Source organism: Musca vetustissima, unplaced genomic scaffold (genome assembly GCF_032173495.1).
Source record: "Musca vetustissima isolate MV318-11 ecotype Yass unplaced genomic scaffold, APGP_CSIRO_Mvet_v1 utg333536, whole genome shotgun sequence".
NCBI classification, from domain to species: domain Eukaryota; kingdom Metazoa; phylum Arthropoda; class Insecta; order Diptera; family Muscidae; genus Musca; species Musca vetustissima.
Genome location: NW_026880126.1, coordinates 1 through 24,935, shown reverse-complemented (window position 1 = coordinate 24,935; position 24,935 = coordinate 1). Strand labels below are relative to the sequence as shown.

The following is a 24,935-nucleotide window of genomic DNA, read 5'->3' as shown; positions in this document are numbered from 1 at the left end:
TGATCATCACCTAACATTTTAGGCGTTGTCCTTGACCATAACTGGAACCTCATGGAACATTGCAAAGCGACCAGGCTATATATCCGCCCTAAAGTGTGATAATAGGTTACTAAATAATATATGAATTCAGGAGTAAATATATACGCCATAGAATACAAATGTTGTAATTTTTCACACAAAAATCAGGGTCCAGTTGATCCGCTAAATATTGACCGATCTTTATCAAAACAGGCATGCTTATTCTTTTGCCCGACCCCCTTCTCCATGTGAAAATTCGCCAAGTTCGGGCCATAATTGCGGCCTCTGAAGCGACCAGAAAATTGGACAAAAATAAAGTTTTTGGTCCATTTTATCCCCTAAATGTTAACCGATCTTTATCAAAAACAATAGGGGTCTTCATTGGCCAGAACCCATCCTACATGCACTATTTCGTGAAGATTGGTCCATAACTATGGCCAGTATCGTGTTTACAAATTATGATGGACAGACGGACACACATGTCTAGATCGGCTCAGCTAGTCGATATATGACGATCGGTATACTTAAAGGTGAATCTAGGACCAATATTCCGCGGCGTTACAAACTCTTGGGGCTTCACAAAGCTATAATACCCTGACAACATAGTTGTGTAGGGTATAAATATTATAGTGTCTGAGGAAACCCTAACGTATGACTTATATTTTTCATTGGATGGTGTGACCTAGACAAGGCGTGTATTTAAAAAAAAATATCTTAGAGACCAAGGCGTACATTTGTTTAAAAACATATTTATAGGGACCTAGATAAGGCTTGGACTTTTCAAGACATTTTCTGGGACCTAGCGTGGATTTTTTAAAGAACATATTTTAAGGGTGCTAGAAAAGCCGTTGATTTCTACAGATATGAGTAATATTGATTTCGTATGAGTAATGTTGATTTCTTCCTGGTATGCGTATGATTATTGTCCTCAATCATACGCACTGAAGTACCAAAGGCGTATAGCCTGTATTTTTCTAATATTTAGTTTTAAAGCCGCAAATATAGATTTTATTTAAGAATTTTTATTAAGAGATATAAAAAACAGACTTGTTATAAGATACAAAGGTGTAGATTTTATAAAGAGAAACCAATTTTTTAAAAGAATATTTTTTTTCGAGCAACTGTAAAGGGTAGATTTTTTTAAATACTATTTTTGTAAGGATGAACGTAGATTTTTTAATAAAAAAGTTTTTTTTATAAAACCAACAAACTGGGATTCAGCCTGAATATTTTGCAAAAAGAAAATACAACTGGTATTCCAAATAACCAATCAACATTACTGAATTTTTTTTTAATAATGTTTTTGCAAGGCCTAGCAAATCATAGATTTTTAAACAAATTTTTTTCCAATCACCTAAAAAAATAACTCTAAGGAGTAGATGTTTTTAAAAAATATTTTTTCAAGCAAGCGTAGATATTTTAAATAACATTTTGTCAAGGCCCAGCAAAATGTAGATTTCTTAAAGAATATATTGTCAAGATCCAAGGTGAATGTAGATTTTTTAAAGAATATTTTTCCCATACAAATCCACACTTTCATATTCCCCATATTACTCACATCCCGCCCATATTGTCCTGCCACCTGCCAACAATTTTTATTTACTTTATACTCCCTCTATCAATGTTGTTTCCCTTTATTTGTTTCTTTCAAACACAAAATGTGTTTTGCAACAGAAATTTGTTATGACAACAATTAAAGTTACACATCTATGAATTTAAATGAAATTATTCTCACCCAAGAAGTTTTGCTGTAAAACAGTAGAAGAAGAAGCAGAAGACTGAATGGCCACAAGAAATGCCAGAATAAATAATTTAAATAACTTTTAATTGGCTTTTGTGTTGTGTTTGTCCTGTGTCAGCACTTGGGGTTTTCCCCCACTATTTCTGTCCCTCCCTCCCGTTGATATGAAAATATTTACAGGAGACAAATAAACTTGGCCAAAGAAAAAAACGACAGTACAGGTTTACTGTAAATGGAAAGGGGACAAAATTGAAATGATGGGGGTGCATAAGGAAGTTGCAGAGTATGAAGTGTGATAGCTTGAAAAAATATCCTTTAAAAAATCCACGCCTTGTCTAAGGCCTAGAGAAAATATTCTTTACAAAATCCAGGCCTTAGAAAAATATTTTTTAAAAATTCACGCCTTGTCTTACTTACTTACTTACTAAGCTGGCTTGGGACGGAACTTTCGTTCCATAAGCCGAGCTTAAAAAAAAATTCCAGGCGCGTCGGTCTTTTGCGTAGTTTTTCCAATTTGAAATACCATTTTCGGCAATGTTGTCTTCGACTTGAGCTTTCCATCGTATTTGTGGCCTTTCGCTTCTGCGTGAACCATCAGCTGTTTCGCTTTTATATGCCTTCTGGGCTGGGACATCTTCATCCATTCTCACAACATGACCTAACCAACGCAGAGAGATAAATCTGGTCAATGGTGGATTTGCCAGGTCTGAAGCCGCATTGGTATGGTTCAATAACATCATTGACCATTGGCTTTAGTCGTTCATACAGTATAGCACTTTATATGCGATGGGAAGGAGACTTATTCCTCTATAGTTGGCACACAGGATGCTGAGGTTCCAATCATTGGGCATGGGCATTCTTCTAGCCAAATTGTACTAATCAGCTGGTGCATGCTCCTTACCAGCATTTGACCACCAATCTTGAATAGCTCGGCTTGTAGCCCATCGGCACCTGCTGCTTAATTATTCTTCAGCCGATTTATTGCTATTCACTTCACTGCTACTACCAGATCCTCAGCACGCTTGATGTATCTGTCACCAGGTTTCCTTCATAATCTCTACAGGAGGATGTACCTGCACCAAAGCCTTCGGTTTGGTGTTTTACCCGTTGGTAGAATTTTGGGACTTCATTCTGACTCCTGTACATCTCGATTTGCTCACGCTCACGTTTTTCTTGTTATTTCTTCTTTTTTCTGAAAATACGTTTCTCCTCTATCCTTTTCTGCCGATAATTCTCCATCGCATTACGTGTTGCTACTGTCCGCAGAGTTGCCCATACGCTGCGTTTTTCATATCAGTAGCATTACGACACTCCTGATCGTACCACGGATTTCTTGATGGTGGTCTTTGGTGGCTTTTGCTGCAGTTTGTAGGGAGTGGGCAATTCTCTGCCACTGTGCTTCTATATTATTATCGGCACAAGGGGTGCTTTCGTCAAGCAGTTGGGTAAGTTGAGCGGAGTAGGCTTCTGCTATCTGTTGTGTTTGCAGATTTTCGACGTCAAATTTCCGTGTTACATTAGATCGCACCTTTGCTGCTACATTGAGACGGGTGCGTACCTTGGCTGCCACAAGGTAATGGTCCGAATCGATATTCGCTCCTCGGATCGATCGGACGTCTTAAACACTGGATGAATGTTGGCGCATATGTCTTTGGTCTTTTCATCTTTATCTTCGGTCGGAGCATGGGCGCAAATGAGACTGATGTAGAAGAACTTCGCTTTTATACGGATTATAGCAATTCGCTCATCTACTGGAGTGAATCTGGAGATGAGGTCTTTTATTCTCCTGTTAACCATAAATCCACAGCCAAATTCACGTCTCGTTTCATGGCAGCTATAATACAGGGCGTAATCATCTGATTTACTCACGCCAGTCCCATTCCATCGCATTTCCTGTAAGGCAATAATATCGGTTTTGTATCTAAGGCCTAGAGAAAATATTCTTTAAAAAATCCACGCCTTGTCCAAGGCCTTGAAAAATGATTCTTTAAAAAATCCACGCCACCTCTATAGTACCTTAAACAATAGCCTGACTCTGGTTCTCTCTCTCTCTTTTTTTTTTTTTTGCTTGGGTTATAATAAAATATTTATCTTAATTAACTGTTTTGTTAAAATAAAATGTCAGTTAGTCAGTCCGTCTGGCCATACAATATTTCAATTAACTTCGTCCAGACAATGGTTAAACCCAAATAATAAAAATAAAGAGCTGTCTTCTCGTGTACAACCTTCACATCCATGTGAAGGAAAAATGCCATTAATTTTTGTTATTCTTTTTTTTGTTTTCATTATTATTTATCACAGCATGCCTCAAAACATTGACCTTTCGGCTTGACCCACTAAGTAGCCGCCATCAATCGCAAACATAATATTTATATTTATTATTTTGTTTGTGTGTGTATGTGTGTTCTCTCGCCAAAACGCAATCAGGCATTAGCTTAATTAAATAACAACAAAAACATCATTGGCAATTTGTTGGTGCCATAAATTTCAATGATGAAGCTTCTGTTGGATTTGCCATTGAGTACAGCAAAATCCGACCATGCCTAACCCATCAAAATTACCTTTATAAATAATAAATAAATAATTACACCTGATTTAACCGCATATGTGTGGTTGATGGTTGATGATATTTTGTGATAAACGCACGCACGCACACACACTCACACGGAGGCACACATATTTATTTCACCAAAAAAATATGGCCAATTTATTTCACTCCATTTCTCAAAACAGCACCCAAATTTCAGCACCCAAAACACAAATGCCAACTCTTTATTAAAATTGTATTAGAACAACAACATCAACAACACCAAGAGCATATAATTAAATTAAAATATTACAATCAAGTCCTACCCCAAACGCACACACACACCCCTTGACATATACACGTTTCCAGATCTGCCTTATTTATATGTAAACATATACGTACACACATATAAATTTATGAATATTTATTTATGTATCTGCTTGTATGTGTTAAGATGACACGATACGCTTGATTAGTAACACAAACACGCATATTGTTGCAATGCAATGGATACCACAAATGTTGTTGTTGTGGTTGTCGGTGTTTATGGTAAATGTACCGTATGATAGCAGTCAGATTAATAATAATGTTCAATTCAATTCCGCAATAAATGTAACCCAATGAAGTTATAAACAGATGTAAATCGTAATGTGTGGTGCATACTTTTAGGCGAAGCAAACAATTTTGAAGAGAAGTTTAATAAAAAAAGGACAAATTTTTAAAGAATATTTTTTACAAGGGCTAATAGAAGCGTGGATTTTGTAAAGAATATTGTTTTAAGGCCTTAGACAAGGCGTGTATTTTTTAAAGAATATTTTTTCAAAGCCTTAGACAAGGCGTGGATTTTTAAAGAATATTTTTTCAAGGCCTTAGACAAGGCGTAGATTTTTTGAACATATATTCTTTCAAGGCCTTAGACAAGGCGTAGATTTTTTGAATATATTTTCTTTCAAGGCCTTAGACAAGGCGTGGAGATTTAAAGAATACTTTTTCAAGGCCTTAGATAAGGCGTGGAGTTTTAAAGAATATTTTTTCAAGGCCTTAGGCAAGGCGTACATTTTTAAAGAATAGTTTTCAAGGGTGGCATAGGGGAAGATAGATACAAAGCAATGGCTCTGATTGCTCCCTCTTTCATCTCAATTGTGAACACTGACCTCCACGCGGTGTAACCTGTGGTAGCTATTTTCATCACCCGTTGAAATAGTGAGCTAATATGTGCCGTGAGTTCATCCATAAGAACTATAAAAAAAATGGGTTGAGGCGTCGGGTAAGTTGCCCACACTCGGAAAACCCCTCCTACTATGAAAAAGCAAAGAAAATGAAAACCAAACCAAACATATAAAGGACCACGATCTGCGAATCTACACTTGGAATGTGCGCACGTTGTACAGAACAGACGCAGTTTTCGCTTTGACGGATGTACTCAAGAAATACAAAGCCTTACAGGAAACGCGATGGAAAGGGACAGGCGTAAGTAAATCAGACGATTACGCACTGTATTATAGCTGTCATGAAACGAGACATTAATTTGACTGCGGATTTATGGTCAACTGGAGAATAAAAGACCTCGTCTGCAGATTCACTCCAGTAGATAAGCCAATTGCTATAATCCGCATAAAAGCGAAGTTCTTCTACATCAGTCTTATTTGCGCACATGCTCTGACTGGAGACAAAGATGAGCAGACAAAAGACATATTTTACGAGCGCCTAGAAACAGCATATGATCGCTGTCCTGGCCATGACATTAAAATTCTGCTAGGAGATTTTAATGCAAAAATCGGAACGGAAAATATTTTTGGCCCCACCGTCGGAAAATTCAGCCTTCATGAAGGAACATCCGACAGTGACATGAGGTTGATTGACTTCCCGGCAGCAAAAAACATGGTACTTAGCAGCACCAGATTCAAGCATCTCGACTTGGATTTCTCCCGATCGAACAACGAAAAATCAAATCGATCATGCTGTGATAGACGGAAGGCATTCAAAAGATAGTGGTCCGAATACCGATTCGGACCATTACCTTGTGGCAGCCAAGGTACGCATGCGTCTTAATGTAGCAGCAAAGGTGCGATCTAATGTAACACGGAAATTTGACGTCGAAAATCTGCAAACACAACATATAGTAGAAGCCTACTCCGATCAACTAACCCAACTGTTTGACGAAAGCACCCCTTGTTCCGATAATAATATAAAAGCACAGTGACAGAGAAATGCCCACTCCCTCCAAACTGCAGCAATAGCAACACTTGGGTACCAAAAACCACCACCAAGAAACCCATGGTACGATCAGGAGTGTCGTAATGCTACTGACGTGAAAAACGCAGCGTATAGGGCAACCCTGCAGACAGTAGCAACACGTAATGCGATGGAGAACTATCAGGAGAAAAGGAGAGAGGATAAACGCATTTTCAGAAAAAAAGAAGAAAAAACAAGAAAACGTGAACGTGAGCAAATCGGGATGTTCAGGAGTCAGAATGAAGTCCGAAAATTCTACCAACGGGTAAAACACCATACCGAAGGCTTTGGTGCAGGCACATCCTCCTGTAGAAATGAACAAGGAAAACCTGATATCAGATAGGGATAGTGTGTTGAGGATCTGAAAGGAGCATTTTGCAAAGCTTCTGGTATCAACTAATGGGGGTTAAAAAGATACCCCACAACCTAGCCAAGAAGAGGTCATAAAAGCAATTAATCGGCTCAAGAACAATACAGCAGCAGGAGCCGAATGGTTACCAGCCGAACCAGCTGATTATTACAATTTGGTTTGAAGAATACATGTCCAATGATTGGAACCTCAGCATCCTGTGTCCCGTGCACAAAAAAGGAGACAAGACGATATGTACCAACTATAGAGGAATTAACCTTCTTCCCATAGCATATAAAGTGTTATGTTGTGTACTGTTTGAACGACTGAAGCCAATGGTCAATGACATTATTGGACCATACCAATGCGGCTTCAGACCTGGCAAATCGACAATATCATATCGACACATATCACCTATTCGTCGACTATAAAGCCGCATTCGACAGCCCTATCCGTTCAGAGGTGTTTAAAGACATGTCTACGTTCGACATTTCTGTAAAATTAATACGGCAATGCAGGATAACTTTAAGTGGCACAAGGTCAGCAGTTAAAATCGAAGAGGACCTCTCAGAGCCCTTCATTACCGAACGAGGATTCAGACAAGGTGACAGTTTGTCGTGTGATCGAATGACATCAGTTGTGAAATTCGGAGAAGGATTTTGATTGCCAACAGATGCTAATATGGTCTAAGTAAGCAGTTTATAAACAAGGCCACCTCCCGCCAGACCAAACTCACACTTTACAAGACGCTGATACCACACGTGCTGTTATATGGATCTGAAGCATGGGTACTTGCGCAAGCAGATGAGGCAGCTCTTGGGGCTTTTGAAAGAAAAATTCTCCGAAAGATCTACGGGCCGATCTGCGGCGACGGTGAATATCGGCGTCAAATGAACCTCGATCTTTACAATTTATACGCGGTCATGGACATAGGCAGTCGTATTGAGCTGCAGCAGCGACTACGATGGCTTGGTCATGTTGTGCGAATCAATGATAATGCCCCAGCTCAAAAGGCATATAAAAGCGAGCCTACTGATGATGGTTGAAAAAATATTCTTTAAAAAATCCACGCCTTGTCAAAGGCCTTGAAAAAATATTCTTTAAAAAATCCACGCCTTGTCAAAGGCCTTGAAAAAATGTTCTTTAAAAAATCCACGCCTTGTCAAAGGCCTTGAAAAAATATTCTTTAAAAAATCCACGCCTTGTCAAAGGCCTTAAAAAATATTCTTTAAAAAATCCACGCCTTGTCAAAGGCCTTGAAAAAATATTCTTTAAAAAATCCACGCCTTGTCAAAGGCCTTGAAAAAATGTTCTTTAAAAAATCCACGCCTTGTCAAAGGCCTTGAAAAAATGTTCTTTAAAAAATCCACGCCTTGTCAAAGGCCTTGAAAATATATTCTTTAAAAAATCCACGCCTTGTCTTGTCTTCGACCTGTCTAAGGTATTGAAAAAATATTTTTAAAAAATCCACGCCTTGTTTAGTCTTCGACCTGTCTAAGGTATTGAAAAAATATTTTTAAAAAATTCACGCCTTGTTTAGTCTTAGACCTGACTAAGGTCTTGAAAAAATATTTTTAAAAAATCCACGCCTTGTTTAGTCTTAGACCTGGTCTAAGGTCTTGAAAAAATATTTTTAAAAAATCCACGCCTTGTTTAGTCTTCGACCTGTCTAAGGTCTTGAAAAAATATTCTTTAAAAAATCCACGCCTTGTTTTGTCTTCTACCTGTCTAAGGTCTTGAAAAAGTATTCTTTAAAAAATCCACGCCTTGTTTTGTCTTCGACCTGTCTAAGGTCTTGAAAAAATATTTTTAAAAAATCCACGCCTTGTTTTGTCGTAGACCTGTCTATGGTCTTTAAAAATAATTTTTTAAAAAATCCACGCCTTGTTTTGTCTTAGACCTGTCTAAGGTCTGGGAAAAATATTTTTAAAAAATCCACGCCTTGTTTTGTCTTAGACCTGTCTAAGGTCTGGGAAAAATATTTTTAAAAAATCCACGCCTTGTTTTGTCTTAGACCTGTCTAATGTCTTTGAAAAAATATTTTTAAAAAATCCACGCCTTTTTTGTCTTAGACCTGTCTAAGGTCTTGAAAAAGTATTTTTTAAAAATCCACGCCTTGTTTTGTCTAAGACCTGTCTAAGGTCTTGAAAAAATATTCTTTAAAAAATCCACGCCTTGTTTTCTCTAAGACCTGTCTAAGGTCTTGAAATAATATTTTTAAAAAATCCACGCCTTGTTTTGTCTTAGACCTGCCTAAGGTCTTGGAACAAATATTTCATTGGGTTAGGTATTACTATACCATATTTCACCGCTAAATTTTCGTTGCGAATTACAATCAGACCATGTTATAATAATAATAACAACAACTTTGGTATATTGAATTACCCACCGACACAAAATAAATTTCCCATTTTACAACAAATAGACACACAACAACAACAATGTATATGACAATTGCCGATAAACAACACGTTGCCAGCCATACATCATTGTTCTACATTGTTGGCCATGTATAGAATGGACTACCTCCCGCCCTTCCCCATTTTCTTCTATCCCGATTATGGCTATAACGGCATCAGCCGAACAACACTGAAAAAAATTGTTTGACTTTGCTTTCCAACAACCACAAATATTAAATAACGAATATTTATTGTTTTTATTATTAGCCGGGAATGGTCAGGAGAGCTGGAGAGGCTGCCATTAATTCTGGGAAATCGTGATGATGATGTGGATGATGATGAATGATTTTTAAGCTAGCCGGGGGAATAGTAGCGGATCATGTAGCAACAACGAACAATACAATACCAAATAAAAAAAATCAAAAACCCTAGCCCTCCTGATTTTTCGTGCAATTATTGAAAATAGTGTAGTTGTTTTTGTTGTTGGAAAATATACAGTTAATGTAATTTTTTGAAATTCTGCGAAGCTGAATACAACCAAATTTGCCAGGCCACACTAAAACTACTCTCGAAAACCAACAAACAGAGGCATCCGAAAAAACAAAATTGGAAACAAATTGAAAATAATTATTAACCGATTTTCAATTTGGCTGGTATATACAACAACAACAATCAAGTGTCTGCTGTTGTTGTTCGTTGGTTGGTTGTGTGAATAGAGAAATTATATTTATGGGTATTTTTGAAAGCGCAAAACACATACTAGCTTACACACAGACGGGCGGACGGACGTGTATAGGCACAAAATATGGAAATCTAATTGCTGGCTCAAAACGATAACAAATTTTCTTTGCAATTTATTTCAATTAAGTAATTTTACACAAGAGTTGATTTAGATGATGCCGAATAGTGAGTCGAGTAGTGAGTGGCAATTTTTAGGCAAATTAGAGTTTAGCCGCCCACTTTTATATAAGCGAATTAGGCAATCAACATGACGGTTACAATGTTTGTGCGGAAAATATTGGTAGTGAATATTGAAAATATTTTTTTGGAAAGGTGTAATTTTTTGAAAATTAGTATTAAAAAGTACTAAATATTATATTTGAACGGAATAGGTAGATGTACATATCTGAAACTTGTTTTTTATGAAAATGATAAAGGTAGAAAAATCAGAATCAAAAAAGCAATTTAAATAATTTGGACTGTATACACAAGTTAGTACTGTACACATATTTGCCCTCTTTATACCCTATACTGTGGTATAGGATATTATGTCTTTGTGCATATGTTTATAACTGGCAGAAGGAATCGAGATAGGCCCATGGTTCCTTTTGAGAATATACATGTCCGTCCGTCTGTTTGTCTCTTGATGTTAAATTGTAAACAAAGTACATGTCGCATTTACAATTCGATTTGGATGAAATTTTGGACAGCACATTAATTTGGCCCAAGGACGAACCCTATTTAAAGTGGTGAAAAACGGTTCAGATTTAGATATAGCTCCCACATATATATTTTCGTATGATTTAAGTAAAAGGCATAGCAAAGTCCCGATATACCTTTCGATTTGCACGAAATTTGGTACAGCGTGCTGAATTAAGTATAGAATGATTTGTGTCAAGTTTAATGGGAATCGGTTCAGATTTAGATATAGCTCCCACATATATATTTTCGTACGATTTAATGTAAATGGTGCATCAAAGTCCCTATATATCATTCGATTTGCACAAAATTTGGCACTGCGTTCTGAATTAAGTATAGAATAATTTGTGCTAAGTTTCATGAGAATCGGTTCAATTTAGATATAGCTCCCATATATATTTTCGTCCGATTTAAGGAAAAATGGTGTACCAAAGTCCTTATATATCTTTCGATTTGTGCGAAATTTGATACAGCGTACTGAATAGAGAAGTATTCAGTATATAGAATGATATGTGCTGAATTTCATGAAAATCGGTTGAGATTTTGGTATAGCTCCCACATATATAATTTCGTCCGATTTAATGTAAATTGTGCACCAAAATCCCTATATATCTTCCGAGTTGAACGAAATTTGGTACAGCGCACTGAATTACGTATAGAATGATATGTGCCAAATCTCATGAGAATCGATTCAGATTTAGATAGGAGCTATATCTTTATATCTATATATATAATTTTTCCTTCCGATTTCATGTAAATTGTGCACTAAAGACCCAAAGTTTGTCCGATTGCCACACAATTTTGTACAATGAACTGTAGTCAATATAAGTTAATCTCTGGTATCTGCCGTTGAAATTGGTTCAGATTTTAATATAACTTCTACATATATATTTTCGTCCGATATTGCACAAAATTGACACAACGTTCCGAAGTTAGTATAACCTAGAAATTGGATATAAATGCTTCACCAAGGTGGGTCCGATTGGCACAAAATTTTGCACAACGTACTGAAGTTACTATATAACATAACGTTTTGCAAGTTTTGTAGGAATCGGTTCAGGTTTAGATATAGCTCCCGTATATAGTTTCGTCCGATTTTAAGTAAATGGTTCGCCAAAAACCCAAAGATAGGCCATTTGACACAACATTTTTCACAACGTACTGAAGTTAATATTACCAGCGTGTGGAAAAATTTTAAATCGTTTCAGATTTAGATAGAGCTCTTATATATATTTTCTCCCGATTTTAAATACATGATGCACCAATAACTCTAAATGTTGCCGATATGCCCAAAACATACTGAAATTCGTATAACTTAACCTGTGACAAGTTTCGGTTTAGATTTCGATATAACTTTTATATATATTTTCGTCCGATTTTTAGTAAATGGTGGACCAAACTACTCATGCTTATCCAATCGGACACCCGAATTGATATTTGCTTTAAATTGATTTACATAATTTTGTCCCATAGTAAGAAGCCTAGTCTATATCTGACCAAATGAAAAATTTTGTATAGGTTGCAGAATGACATATCTATGGATTCATTTTCATGTCAATGGTCCTTCAAAAATGCGACATCTGTTAGGATATATCTGTTGAATATACCCAAAGTGGTGAAGGTTATCATATAGTCTGCCCCGTCCGTCTTTACTACTTTCCTTACTGGTTTATTTAATAAATTAAATGTCAACAACCATCCATAAATTACTGCCTCAAATTTGTTATTTTTTTCCTTAGTTTATTTTTTTCACATCATTTAGTTGTCTACTTCGAAACCCCAATATTTTTATTTCCCATTTACCAAAAATATATAAAAACCTGAATGCTTAATTTCTGTCAGTAATGCAAATACCAAAAAAAAATTACTTTCAAGTTTCCATTAAAAAAAATTAAACAACCTCTTGAATCCTCTGGGGGGGGCAACTCTATTCGGTCCATAATGGCACCATTTATCCATCAAGTGTTATTTATGTGAAGTGCAACATTGTTGCAAAGTTGTTAGCATTTCATTGCATTTTGTAAACGTTTACACACACACAGACGAAAAACCTAAAAATTATTTCTATAGAAAAAGTTAACATTTATAAATGAATTTTAGTCGGCGTTTTTTTCTATACTTCCATATTCAGAGTTAATCAACGTCATCGTGGTAGCAAAAAAATTACCAACCGGCATAAATATTTAAATAAGTGAATGTCTAGTTTTTTTTGTTCAATTTTAATACTTGCTATGTAGGCGCTGCTGTCAGTTATAATAATTGTTTTTATTATTATTAATTGTAATATGATTAAAAAATTAAGTATGAAATATAAATTAAAAAAAAACAGTAAGGAAAGTAGTAAATTCGGACGAAGCCGACTATATGACACCCTTCACCACTTTGGGTATATTCAACAGATGAGTCCTAACAGACGTCGCATTTTTAAAGGACCAGTAAAATGAAATTTGATCCATAAACATGTCATTCTGCAACCGATATTAAATTTTTCATTTGGTCAGATGTAGAGTTGCTTCTTACAATGGGACCAAATTATGTAAATCTACTTAAAGCAAATATCAATCGGACACCAGTTGATTATTTGAATAAATATCTGATAAACATAAAAAGTTTGGTGTACCTATGTCTAAATCTGAATCGATTTTCACGAAACTTAAACACATCATTTTAGACCTAATTCAGTACACTGTGCCAAATTTCGTGCAAATCGAAAGATATATAGGGACTTTGGTGTACCATTTACATTATATCGGACGAAAATATATATATATATATATATATATATATGGGAGCTATATCTAAATCTAGATCGATTTTCAGGAAACTTAACACACATCATATTAGACCTAATTCCGTACACTATACTAAATTTCGTGCAAATCGAAAGATATATAGCGACTTTGGTACACCATTTATATAAACTCGGACGAATATATATGTGGGAGCTCTATCTAAATCTCGACCGATTTTCAGGCAACTTAACACACATCATGTTAGAGCTAATTCACTACACTGTGCTAAATTTCGTGCAAATCGGAAGATATATAGGGACTTTGGTGCACCATTTACATAAAATCGGAAGAAAATATATATGGGCGCTATATCTAAATCTGAACCGATTTTCACGAAACCAAACACACATAATTCTAGACGCTATGCCAAATTTCGTGCAAAACGAAATATATATAGGGACTTTGGCACACCTTTTACAAAAAATCAGACGAACGTATATATATGGGAGCTATATCTAAATCTTAACCGATTTTTATGAAATTTTACACACATCATTCTAGACCTAATTCATTACGCTGTGCCAATTTTCGTGCAAATCGAATCGGATTCGATAGGGACCGTTTACATTAAATCGGACGAAAATATATATGGGAGCTATATCTAAATCTGAACCGATTTTTCCCAATTTCAATAGGGTTCGTCCTTGGGCCAAATAAGTGACTTGTGCCAAATTTCATCCAAATCGGATCATAAATGCGACCTGTACTTTGTTTACAATTTAACATCTACAGACGGACGAACATGCATAAATCGACCCAGAAAGTGATTCTATGCATATTCTCTAAAGGAACCATGTGTCTATCTCCTTTCCTTTTGCCTGTTACAAACATATGCACAAAGACATAATACCCTGCACCATAACACCATGTACCATGTATGGGCGGTGCAATTTTAATATTTTTGGGTTTAGAAAAAAAATTTAAGAAATTTACCTTATTTCAAACCTACAAATATTTTTTTTTTTTTTATTTTAAATGCATCATCCATATATTTTAAATTTTGAAAACAATAAGTTTTTAAAATTTTATTAAAAATATCTAAATTCCTTGTATAAATTATACACAAAAATGTCGCGTTCATTCAACTCATAAAATATGACAATTTAATATTTTAAATATTTCTAACACCCATTCACACTTTGTGGCTGTATTTGTGTGTGTCTTTCCGTGTTGTCTCTGAACGTGTATGTGTTTGAATAAATTATAATCTTAATTATCACATTGCATGCGTTTTATTAATTAAATATTCTAAAACACAAAACTGTGTTGTGCCAGATATTCATTAACTTTTTATTATAAATTGTTTATATACCGGAATGATTTTGTTACCGTTACGTTAATAAAAGGGTAATAAGAGATGGCAAACTCTTTTATGGTGACTGAAATGCATGCAATATTATTGCATGCACATACAGAAATACATACATATATATTTAGTTATCACAAAAATATTTTTATAAAAATATTTTTCCAAAAGTCATGAAAGGCGTGGATTTTATAAAAATATTTTTTTCAGAGGTCATAAGAGGCGTGATTTTTTTACGTTACGTTAATAAAAGGGTAATAAGAGATGGCAAACTCTTTTATGGTGACTGAAATGCATGCAATATTATTGCATGCACATACAGAAATACATACATATATATTTAGTTATCACAAAAATATTTTTATAAAAATATTTTTCCAAAAGTCATGAAAGGCGTGGATTTTATAAAAATATTTTTTTCAGAGGTCATAAGAGGCGTGATTTTTTTATGTTGTTAAATATTTAATTCGTGGAAATTTTTTACATTTAAGTGTGAAATATAACATCTCTCAAATAGTGTCAATTTTCTTGCAAACAAAAATTGGATTTTTAACGGCATTTTCCATTACTGCCCGCAGAGTTTCTGGTTCTTATTCTTATTTCTGCTTGAATGTTGTGCTTAAGTTCTTGAATTGTTGAGGGTTTATTGATATACACAACTCCCTTCAAACATCCCCACAATAAAAGTATGGAGCGGTCAAATCTGGTGAAAGTGGAGGCCAAGCTAAATCAAAATTTCTAGAAATTATTTGAATAAGATATTGCAGTCGTGCCTGATGGTCTTGGGGGAGCAGTTGCTGTGTCATTTGATTTTATACGGAAAACATTTTAAGATTCCGCTTCAAAATTCTTTGCAGGGATGTTTTGGAAATTCCCAATTGAGTACAACAACGACGAGTAGAGACAGAAGGATCTTTTATACTCTGCCGTGAATTGATATCATTATATATGCTGCTGTCGTAAGTCCAATTTTGAGCATCCCAGCTCTGTCTGTTCATTAAAAAACAAATTATACAAGATTTGGTATCATTCAGTACTTTTCGTACCCATATTACAAACCTATCTCAATATTCCAAACCTGCTTTCAAATAGTAGTCATAAGTCCAAATATATGAATTCCAGCTCTGTTCACTAAATTGTACCAGATGTGGCACCATTCTGTAATTTTCCTACACTTCCACAGTAACCACAGGTGCAACTTTCAAGATTTTAGTTCTACCCGTTCACCAAAGTCCAAATTTTGTACCAAATTTTGTGTTTTTCATACCCATAAGTACGAATTTCCGAAACTATGTCAGTCATGCACTCCAATAATACCCTTAAGTCCACATTTAAAGATTCCAGCTCTATCCGTTCACCAGCATCCAAATTGTACCAAATTTAGTACCATTTATTACTTTTCGTAGACGTAAGTACGATTTTCTAAAACTTCCTCAATTCCACACTGCAACAGTAATTTGAATTATAAATCCCAGGATCCCAGCCCTATCCGTTCACATAGATCAAAATTGTATCATATTTATTACCATTTAGTACTTTTCGTATTTATGAGTTTGAATTTCCAATACTGTCTCAATCCTTTTTTTATTTTCAAATATAAGTTTTCCATCTCCATCCTTTAGTACCATTTAGTACCATTTTGTACAAATAATTACGCCTTTTCAAAACTACCACCATGTCTTAATCCTACACTCCAATCTTAATTTTAATTCCAAATTTTAGGATTCCCGCTCACACAAAACGAATTGTACCATATTTAGTACCATTTAGTGCTTCTCATATCCTTAAAAAGGTAATTCTAATACTACCATAATTCTGTAATCTTTCATTAAAAATTTACGTGTTCCATCTCCAACCGTTCACTCAAGTCTAAATTGTGCCAAATTACTAATTACCATTTAGTACACGTATCACGAATTTTCAAAACCACCGACATATCTCAATCCTGCACTCAAACTGTTATATTAATTCAAAATTTCAGGATCTCAGGCCTATCCGTTCACGCAAAAACAATTTGTAAACCATTTGGTACCAGTTAGTACTTCCTACACTTTTTTCAAGCTTCTAGCTTTACCCGTTTCGTCTGGGCGATGATCTGTCAGTCACTCACTCACTTAACACTAAGCTCTTTTATATATTAAGATATTTTCAAGGGTTAATAGAGGCGTGAATTTTATAAAAATATTTTATAAAAAAATTCAAGATCATGGATTATACAAAAATATTTTTTCAAGGCTTAGAAGAGGCGTAGATTTTATAAAATTTCAATTCTTTATCGTATTCAAGTTTATCCATTCTAAATAGGCCATTCATCCATTGTATATCCAATCACTCGGCCATAATTAAATTTCCAATCAATATTGTATTTGGATACAACGGTCGGCTTTGGTTGAATATCGTTTTAATTTGTGGCAACCACAAATTTCGTGTATAGGTTCCGGTTAGGGTGGTTGTGGTGTGTGTGTTTGTGCCCCGTGTATATAAATTGTGTGGTTATAGCTCATTTTCCTCTGTTCTTCCCGCACATAAGGTTAGACTATATATTATTCAGAAATAAATATAAATAATTGAAAGAATATTCCCTATACAAAATTTAAAATATTTTACTAGGAAAATTAAAAAAATGTCTATAATAAATTTCGAATCAGCTGTTCCATGAAACAGCTGATATTCATCATCATTAAATATTCACCCCGAAATTTAAATTCTGTTGTTTCAAGTTGTTATTAGCCCAGCTGCTAAACATCAGCTGTTTCATATGACAGCTGATTTAAAATTTACAAATTACCTTTTTTTAATTTCCCGTTAAATTGTTTAAATTTAATAACGGGTAAATTCTCATAATATTTTGTCAATTAGTAATATTTATCTTCGAAAAAAATGTTGAGAATTTCCCTGATATTAAAATTTAAATATTTTTAGTAGGAAAATTATAAAAAATATTAAGGAAATTTTTAACCAGCTGTCCATATAAACAGCTGATGTTTAGCAACTTTTTTACGAAAGGCTAGAAACAGCTGATTTTAATAATGATTAAAATAAAAGCAATTATTTTTTCCTTATTTTGTGATATTTTTCTAAAAAAAACTCAACGGACAAACCTATTGTATTCGATAAACATTTGACTCATCTACATAAATTCTATTTATCCATTGTGGATAAATTAATACACACACACACCCTCACACACAAATAACACAATTGTTTGTAATTATTTGAATTTATATTCATATGTATATATATATATATATATACATATATTCATATGTTTATTCATTTATGGTTGCTGTTGTTGTTGTTATTATTGTTATTGCTGTTATTTGTGATTTTGTGGATTTCTTGACCTACTGATAGCTATTGTTTTATTCGTGTTGTTGTTGTTGCTTCTGTTATTTGTTTGTTTACTAAATCTGTTGTTATCATTTAAATGAATTAATTTAATTTGTGATAAGCTGTGCTACGCAAAAATTTCATTTTTAATTAAAGTTCACGGCAGAACTTAAACTAAAAATACACAAAAATTAAATTCACACACACCCACAGTTACAATGGCATTAGCAAAAAAAGCATTATAAAATTTTATTTTAATGTATAAAACATGATAATAAAAACACAATTATTATAATAATAAAAATTGGATTTAATAATGGATGTTATTAAAATTAATTACATTTTGTTTTTATAACTAAATAATGAATATTAAACAGTATGGAGCAACAGGTTAAGATAACACAACCATCGATATATTTTGAATTTAATTCAGATGTGAATATAAAAAAAATTATTTAAAAATCAGAAAATTTTTAAAATAAATCCAAGCCTAACTAATTTTTCTTAAAAAAATATTTTTAATAAATCCAGCCATTTTTGTCCCTGAAAATATAAATAAAACCAGGGAGCGGAGCAGTATACTCAGAACATACGACCATACGATACCCTACACCCGATCCCCTTTTCCATGTAAAAATTCGCAATGTTTGGGTTATTATTGCGGTCTCTGGAGCGACCAGAAAAAAAACGACATAAATTGGGTATTTAGTCAATTTCATCTCCTAAATATTAAACGATCTTTACCAATGAAGACCCCATAGGGCACAACCCATCCTACATGCAAAATTTCGTGAATATTGGTCTATAACTTTGGCATGTATCGTGTTTACAAATTATAATTGACAGACGGACGGACACACATGTCTCCGCGAGTCGAGATATGACGATCGGTATACTTAAAGGTGGGTCTAGGACCAATATTTCGCGGCGTTACTAACTCTTGGGCCCGCACAAAGATATAATACCCTGACAACATAGTTGTGTAGGGTATAAATATTTTCCAGACTTTTAATTTCCCTTAAAAAATATTTTAAAAATTCTGTTTATGCCAGTTTTTATAAAATCCACGCCTCTTTAAACCCTTCAAAAAATATTTTTATAAAATCCACGCTTTTTAAGCCTTGAAAAAATATTTTTTATAAAATTCACGCTTTTTTAAGCCTTGAAAAAATATTTTTATAAAATCCACGCCTATTCTTACTAAAAAACTTATTTTATAATCCGCATCTCTTTATTACCCTTCAAAAAATATTCTTACTAAAAAACTTATTTTAAATAATCCGCATCTCTTTATTACCCTTCAAAAAATATATTAAACAAATGCTCGCCTCGTAATGGCCCTTAACATTATATATAAAATAAATCCACTCCTATAATAGTCTCAGAAAACACCACTATTGACGTTTTTCAAGAAAATGGCGCGCTTTTTCATTGCTTACACTTTACCACACTGTTTCTCTCTCACGTACTATTCTCTCATTCTCTCCCTCTGTCAACTGCAAGAACATTTGTTCTTGGCAAGTAATGATTTGGCGCTTTTTTGTCTTACTCCATTTGACAACACTAATGAACAACACTGTTCTGCTGCGCTGTCGCTCTCTCGTCACCCTCAGTCAGCCAGTCTCTCCCAAAACAACAATTTGTTGAACAACAATTGATTAGTGAATACCAAGAATAAAAAACAACACAAAAACAAACTGATATTGATAAGAATGCCGACGAGATAAACAATTCTGCTGCTCTGCCACACATATAAGAAATAAAAAATAATAATACAGAATCAGTAAATAAAGAAGACTACGTGAGAGTGCGACGCGGCGCATTGGGGGTTCTTAGGCTTTCGTTTTCCGTTCACTATCGGGGTTTTTTGTTTCTGTCATACTTCAACGTAATACTATATCGAGAGGAGACACGTCAGCTGTCATCGAGACAAGTTCATGATGGAGCAGCAGCAGCAACATCAGCGAATTGATGCTGTTGTCCATCGGCCACCTTGTCCTGTGCATCACATACACATACCGCCCGGAACTCCGGGACCAATTTTAATAAGAGTAAATGAAGTTCCGGATGTTTTATTACATACTTTTCTTTTCCATACGATCACTAATTGTTTTTCTTCTTCTTCTCTCATTTTCAGATTGCCAATGGTACAACCCACTATTATGCCCCCATGCCAAATGGTTTTCAACCAGGCACAGGAGCTGCGGCGCCTTATCCTGTCAATCCACATGGCCATATGGCGCCACCACCCCATCAACCAACAACACCGCAACCTGCACATCCACAACAACAGCAGCAGCAACAAATGACCAATATGACGAATACAACACCGACACAGCAGCAACAACATTCACCAATTTCACATTCCGCCAATCATTCGCCATCACCACCTAATAATCAGAACAACAACAATAATAATACTTATCACAAAGATGAAAGGACACAAAGACAACATAAAAAATTGCTAAGGAAATTGGAGAAGAAACAAGAATATAGTAAGTACCCACTTCCTCATCCCCCATTCATCCTAGTTTGATTACATTCCTCTTTTTATTTTCCTTTTATAGATTCTGTTGTTTCTTCACCCAATCATTCGCCATCACCCAGACGCCAGGAGCCACAAATAAATGGTCACAATGGATCTTTAAGGTCACAACATGCCAATCCGCAGCAGCAGCAACAACCACGTAAATCCCATCAACAGCGTAATTACAATTCCCAACCTCCCAACAACAACACCATTAGCAGCAGTCATGGCTTTAATTCCAACAACCAAGGTGCCTCCTCTTCAAATGCCTCATCCGAAGAAGGTGAAGGCGATCTTGTGGCCACATCCGCCATAAATGGCCTAACACCCGACCAACTAGAAGAGGAAGTGGATTGCCAAGCAACCATCCTGGAACAATTATCGGATATTCAAAAACCTGAAGTCACCGAAATAACACCACGTTCCGCGAAAATTCTCTGGGATATACCGCAGAGTATCAATGAATCGGCCTCTCAACTAATCAACTTGGAAGAGTTGCGCTACAATGTCCTACTCAGTGAACGTACAAAAGAATGTAAATTTAAAAGTTTCTACAATGGTTCCTCATTCGATTGTGTATTGCACGATTTGAAACCGGGTCAAGAATATGTGGTACGTGTGCAGGTACACTATGAACATTTGCAGGGCACACCTTCGGAGCCGGTGGAATTTAGCACACCAGCCTGTGAGCCGGAACGTCCCACAGCCCCAAGGATGGTAATGTCCTCAAAGAATTCGTTACATTTGCGTTGGAACAATACCCTCTGTAATGGTTCGCCAATCCAGCATTATATCCTGGAATATGATGAAGGTCGAACCGGACCCCTGACCAATGCCAATGGCGCGGAGAAATCCATTAATTTTGTTGAGGCTGTGAAAACCAAGGGTCGCCAGTACATTGTCACCAAATTGCAACCATCCACATTGTACCATTTCCGTTTGGCGGCCGTTAATGAAATCGGCCCCTCCCTATATTCTCCCATATGTTCGGTGACTACCCAAGGTAATCCTCCGACTGCCCCCAAACCTCCCACCCTACAATCGTTCAGCTCTTCCTCCCTCCGTCTGCTGTGGGAGAAACGCCAAAGCGATGGTGCCACATGCATTTACATTTTGCAAATGCTTGATCGTGAATCCGGTCATGGTTATTTGAATGTCTACAATGGCCCAGACTGCTCATACGAATGCTGTAAACTGCGCAGAGCCACATTGTACAACTTCCGTTTAAAGGCCGAAAATGAATCGGGTCCCTCAGCATGGTCGCCCGAAGTTTCCTATAAGACAGCACCCGAAAGACCTGGTCGTCCGGGTAAACCATATGCTAAGGGAAAAATTCATGGCACCCACTTTCGTGTACGATGGGAGCCACCCACAGATAATGGTGGTGCTGAAGTGCAGCGTTATTATCTCGAAATAAATGCCGGTGGCCAGAAATTCGAACGCATCTATTCCGGTGCTGAGTGTGAAACAAACTGTGATCGTTTACAGCCCGGCACCACCTATCAACTGAGAGCTTCCTGTGAAGGTCCCGGAGGATTTAGTCCTTATTCAGAGATTGGTCACATAACCTCTGAAGCTGTAGTACCTGCTGCTCCTCCGGCACCCTATTTTGACACTACACCCGGTCCATTTGCAGCCGTACTGAGATTAGAGAAACCTGATTATAATGGTGGAGCTCCTATTCTAGAATATGAAGTACAAATTCGTAGACCAGGCGATCAAGAGCCACCCACATTGGCGTATCGGGGTAAAGAAGATTATTGTGTGGTAAATGCCCTACAGCCGGGATGCCAATATGAAGTTCAGGCCAGAGCTGTTAATCGCATTGGAGCCGGTGGTTGGTCTCCCTGGTTTGAATTTTCGTCAGCTGCCGCCCCACCCAATAACCCGGAGAATCTGAAAGTCATTGTAAAATCGGCGACACAATTGCATGTAACATGGCAGGAGCCGGCCAATAAAGGTGGGGCTGCCATATCGGAATATCGTCTAGAAAGTGCTACTGCTAATGCCTCGTCGTCGTCGTCCTCCGCGTCATCTTCAAAAGAAGAATCCATTCCCGAACCCCCACCAGCATCGGCATTCCATATATGCTATCAAGGTCTGCAGTGTAGTACCGACCTGCGGAACTTACTACCCTTTACCAGGTACTATTTCCGTGTAAATGCCTGTAATGTGGCTGGCATGAGCAAATGGTCACCCGTGGTTAATTGTCAAACACCCGCAGCTGCCCCCTCACCACCACAAATCAAAGACTTTGAATTTACCTCCAATGAAGCCACTCTTCGCTGGTCCACACCCGAAAACAATGGTTCACCCATCATTAACTACACCATTGAATACAACAGTGCACCGTCGAATGTAACCACCATAACTACGCCTGACGATAAAACCGAATACACGGTTATCAATTTGCAGCCGGAAACCTCCTATAAATTCAAGGTACAGGCCATTAATGCAATTGGCTCGGGTCCCTTCTCTGCATATGCCAAACTGACAACATTGCCTTCGCCACCCTCACCACCGAGATTGGAATGTTCCGGGGTGGGTCATAATTTCATCAAACTGAAATGGGGTGATGGTAAAAATCTGGACTTCACCAAATTCTATGTGGAAATGTACGTGCAGAGGGCAAAGGAATTTCAGGTTGTCTACACCGGTACGAACTGTATGTGTAAGGTGAATAAATTGCAGGAACGTACATGCTATAAATTCCGAATTTGTGCGGGAAATGATCGTGCCGGTGTGGGTGAATATTCCGAGGAATATGTTTTCACCACAACCCCCTGTTTTCCGAGTAGCATTAAGGCACCGCGCATTGCTCAAAATCTAAACCCGGCATTGGGTGGTGCGACTGGCGGCACTGTGGCCACGGTGAATACCAATACATCAACATCGTCGACGACGTCGACAACAACGGGAGGTAATACACCATCAAATGCTAATGTCATACCCTCAGGTCTTATACCCGAAACACCTAGCTATCCCACGGGTTTGGGTAATCTAATGTTGGGTGTACCGCTCACACTCGAGTGGCAACATTCTAAGAATTCGTTTAGCGATCGTGTGGAATATATGCTGCAGTATGCCATCGGCAAAGATGGTAATTTTAAAATGGTAAGAGGACACCTTTTTTGATTACTTAATATGCTTACTAACCCCTGTCTTTTCATCTTCTCAGATCTACCGTGGTAGTGAGACCAAATTTACAATTGAAAACTTGGAACCAGCAGGCCTTTATCAATTTCGTGTATGCCCCATACGTGTCACCAGCACGGGCGAAGATCTATTCGGTGCATTTACATCACCATTCCGTTATGTGGTACCGCTGATACCACCACTTGAAGAAATCGATGATAATCTCTTGACCAATGCCGCTGCAACGATGATTGCTAGTCTCAATGCTGCTGGGGCAAATACCGAGGGCGGTGCAGCCACCTGTCATGGCCACTCGCATAATCATCATTCACATTTGCATCACCATCACGCGACCGTACATGCGCATCACAACAGCCGACACAGTGATAATAGTTTAGCAACAACGTCCAGCGGTCTACATCATCGTTCCATTTCGGCCAACAGCAACAGCAGTAAACATAATAATGCCGCAGCAGCAGCATCGGGCAATAATACCTTACTTATAGGCACAAATGCCATGGGCTTCATACCCATTGGCAGTGTGGCCAATGAATTGGCAGCCAATTTTAGCGGTTGTGATGATCCCAATCACAATCATCATCATCACCACCATCATCATCATGCCTTCCATGACAACAACGGAGTTGCCAGCGGCAACAGCAGCAGTGGCAGCTCTCATCATCAGCACAATAGTCCAGTGTCGTCGGCTCAGAGTTCCAATGCCAATACGGCCACACTATTGGCCGCCAGTGCCGCCAATCAATTATTTGCCAATAATCCCATTCTCTTGCAGGCAGCCACAGCTGCCATAAGTCATCATCAGCACATTTTGGATAATCAGCAACGTCACAATCAACATCACGGCGGCGGCAGTGTCCTCAGACGTTTTGTGCATCGCCTTAGCTCGGTGTATACGAATCGCAAACGTTTCACCGATCAAGAAAAGGCCGTCATATTTATGTTATCATTTTTATTCTTTACATTCGTATTTGCCACTTTTGTTAAAATGTTTATGCGCTAAGGAGGAAGGAGAAAACTGAGGACGAATAAGAATGAGAAGCTGCTAATTTGCTGTTTATACACCAAACACCACCACCTGTCTACGGCGGGGTAGTGGTGCGTCATCCGCTGTCTTAATATTTTACCAGTACATGGTG

General features: G+C 36.8%; 1 protein-coding gene across 1 annotated transcript; it reads left to right on the top strand.

Moving 5' to 3' along the window:
• The first annotated feature begins 20,430 nt into the window (after positions 1-20,430).
• LOC133325523 (fibronectin type-III domain-containing protein 3A-like) lies at positions 20,431-24,799 on the top strand. Its single transcript, XM_061534265.1, has 3 exons — positions 20,431-20,611; positions 20,684-23,757; positions 23,822-24,799. Exons 1-3 carry the CDS (start codon positions 20,431-20,433, stop codon positions 24,797-24,799), a joined length of 4,233 nt encoding a protein of 1,410 aa, XP_061390249.1.
• Positions 24,800-24,935: the final 136 nt, after the last annotated feature.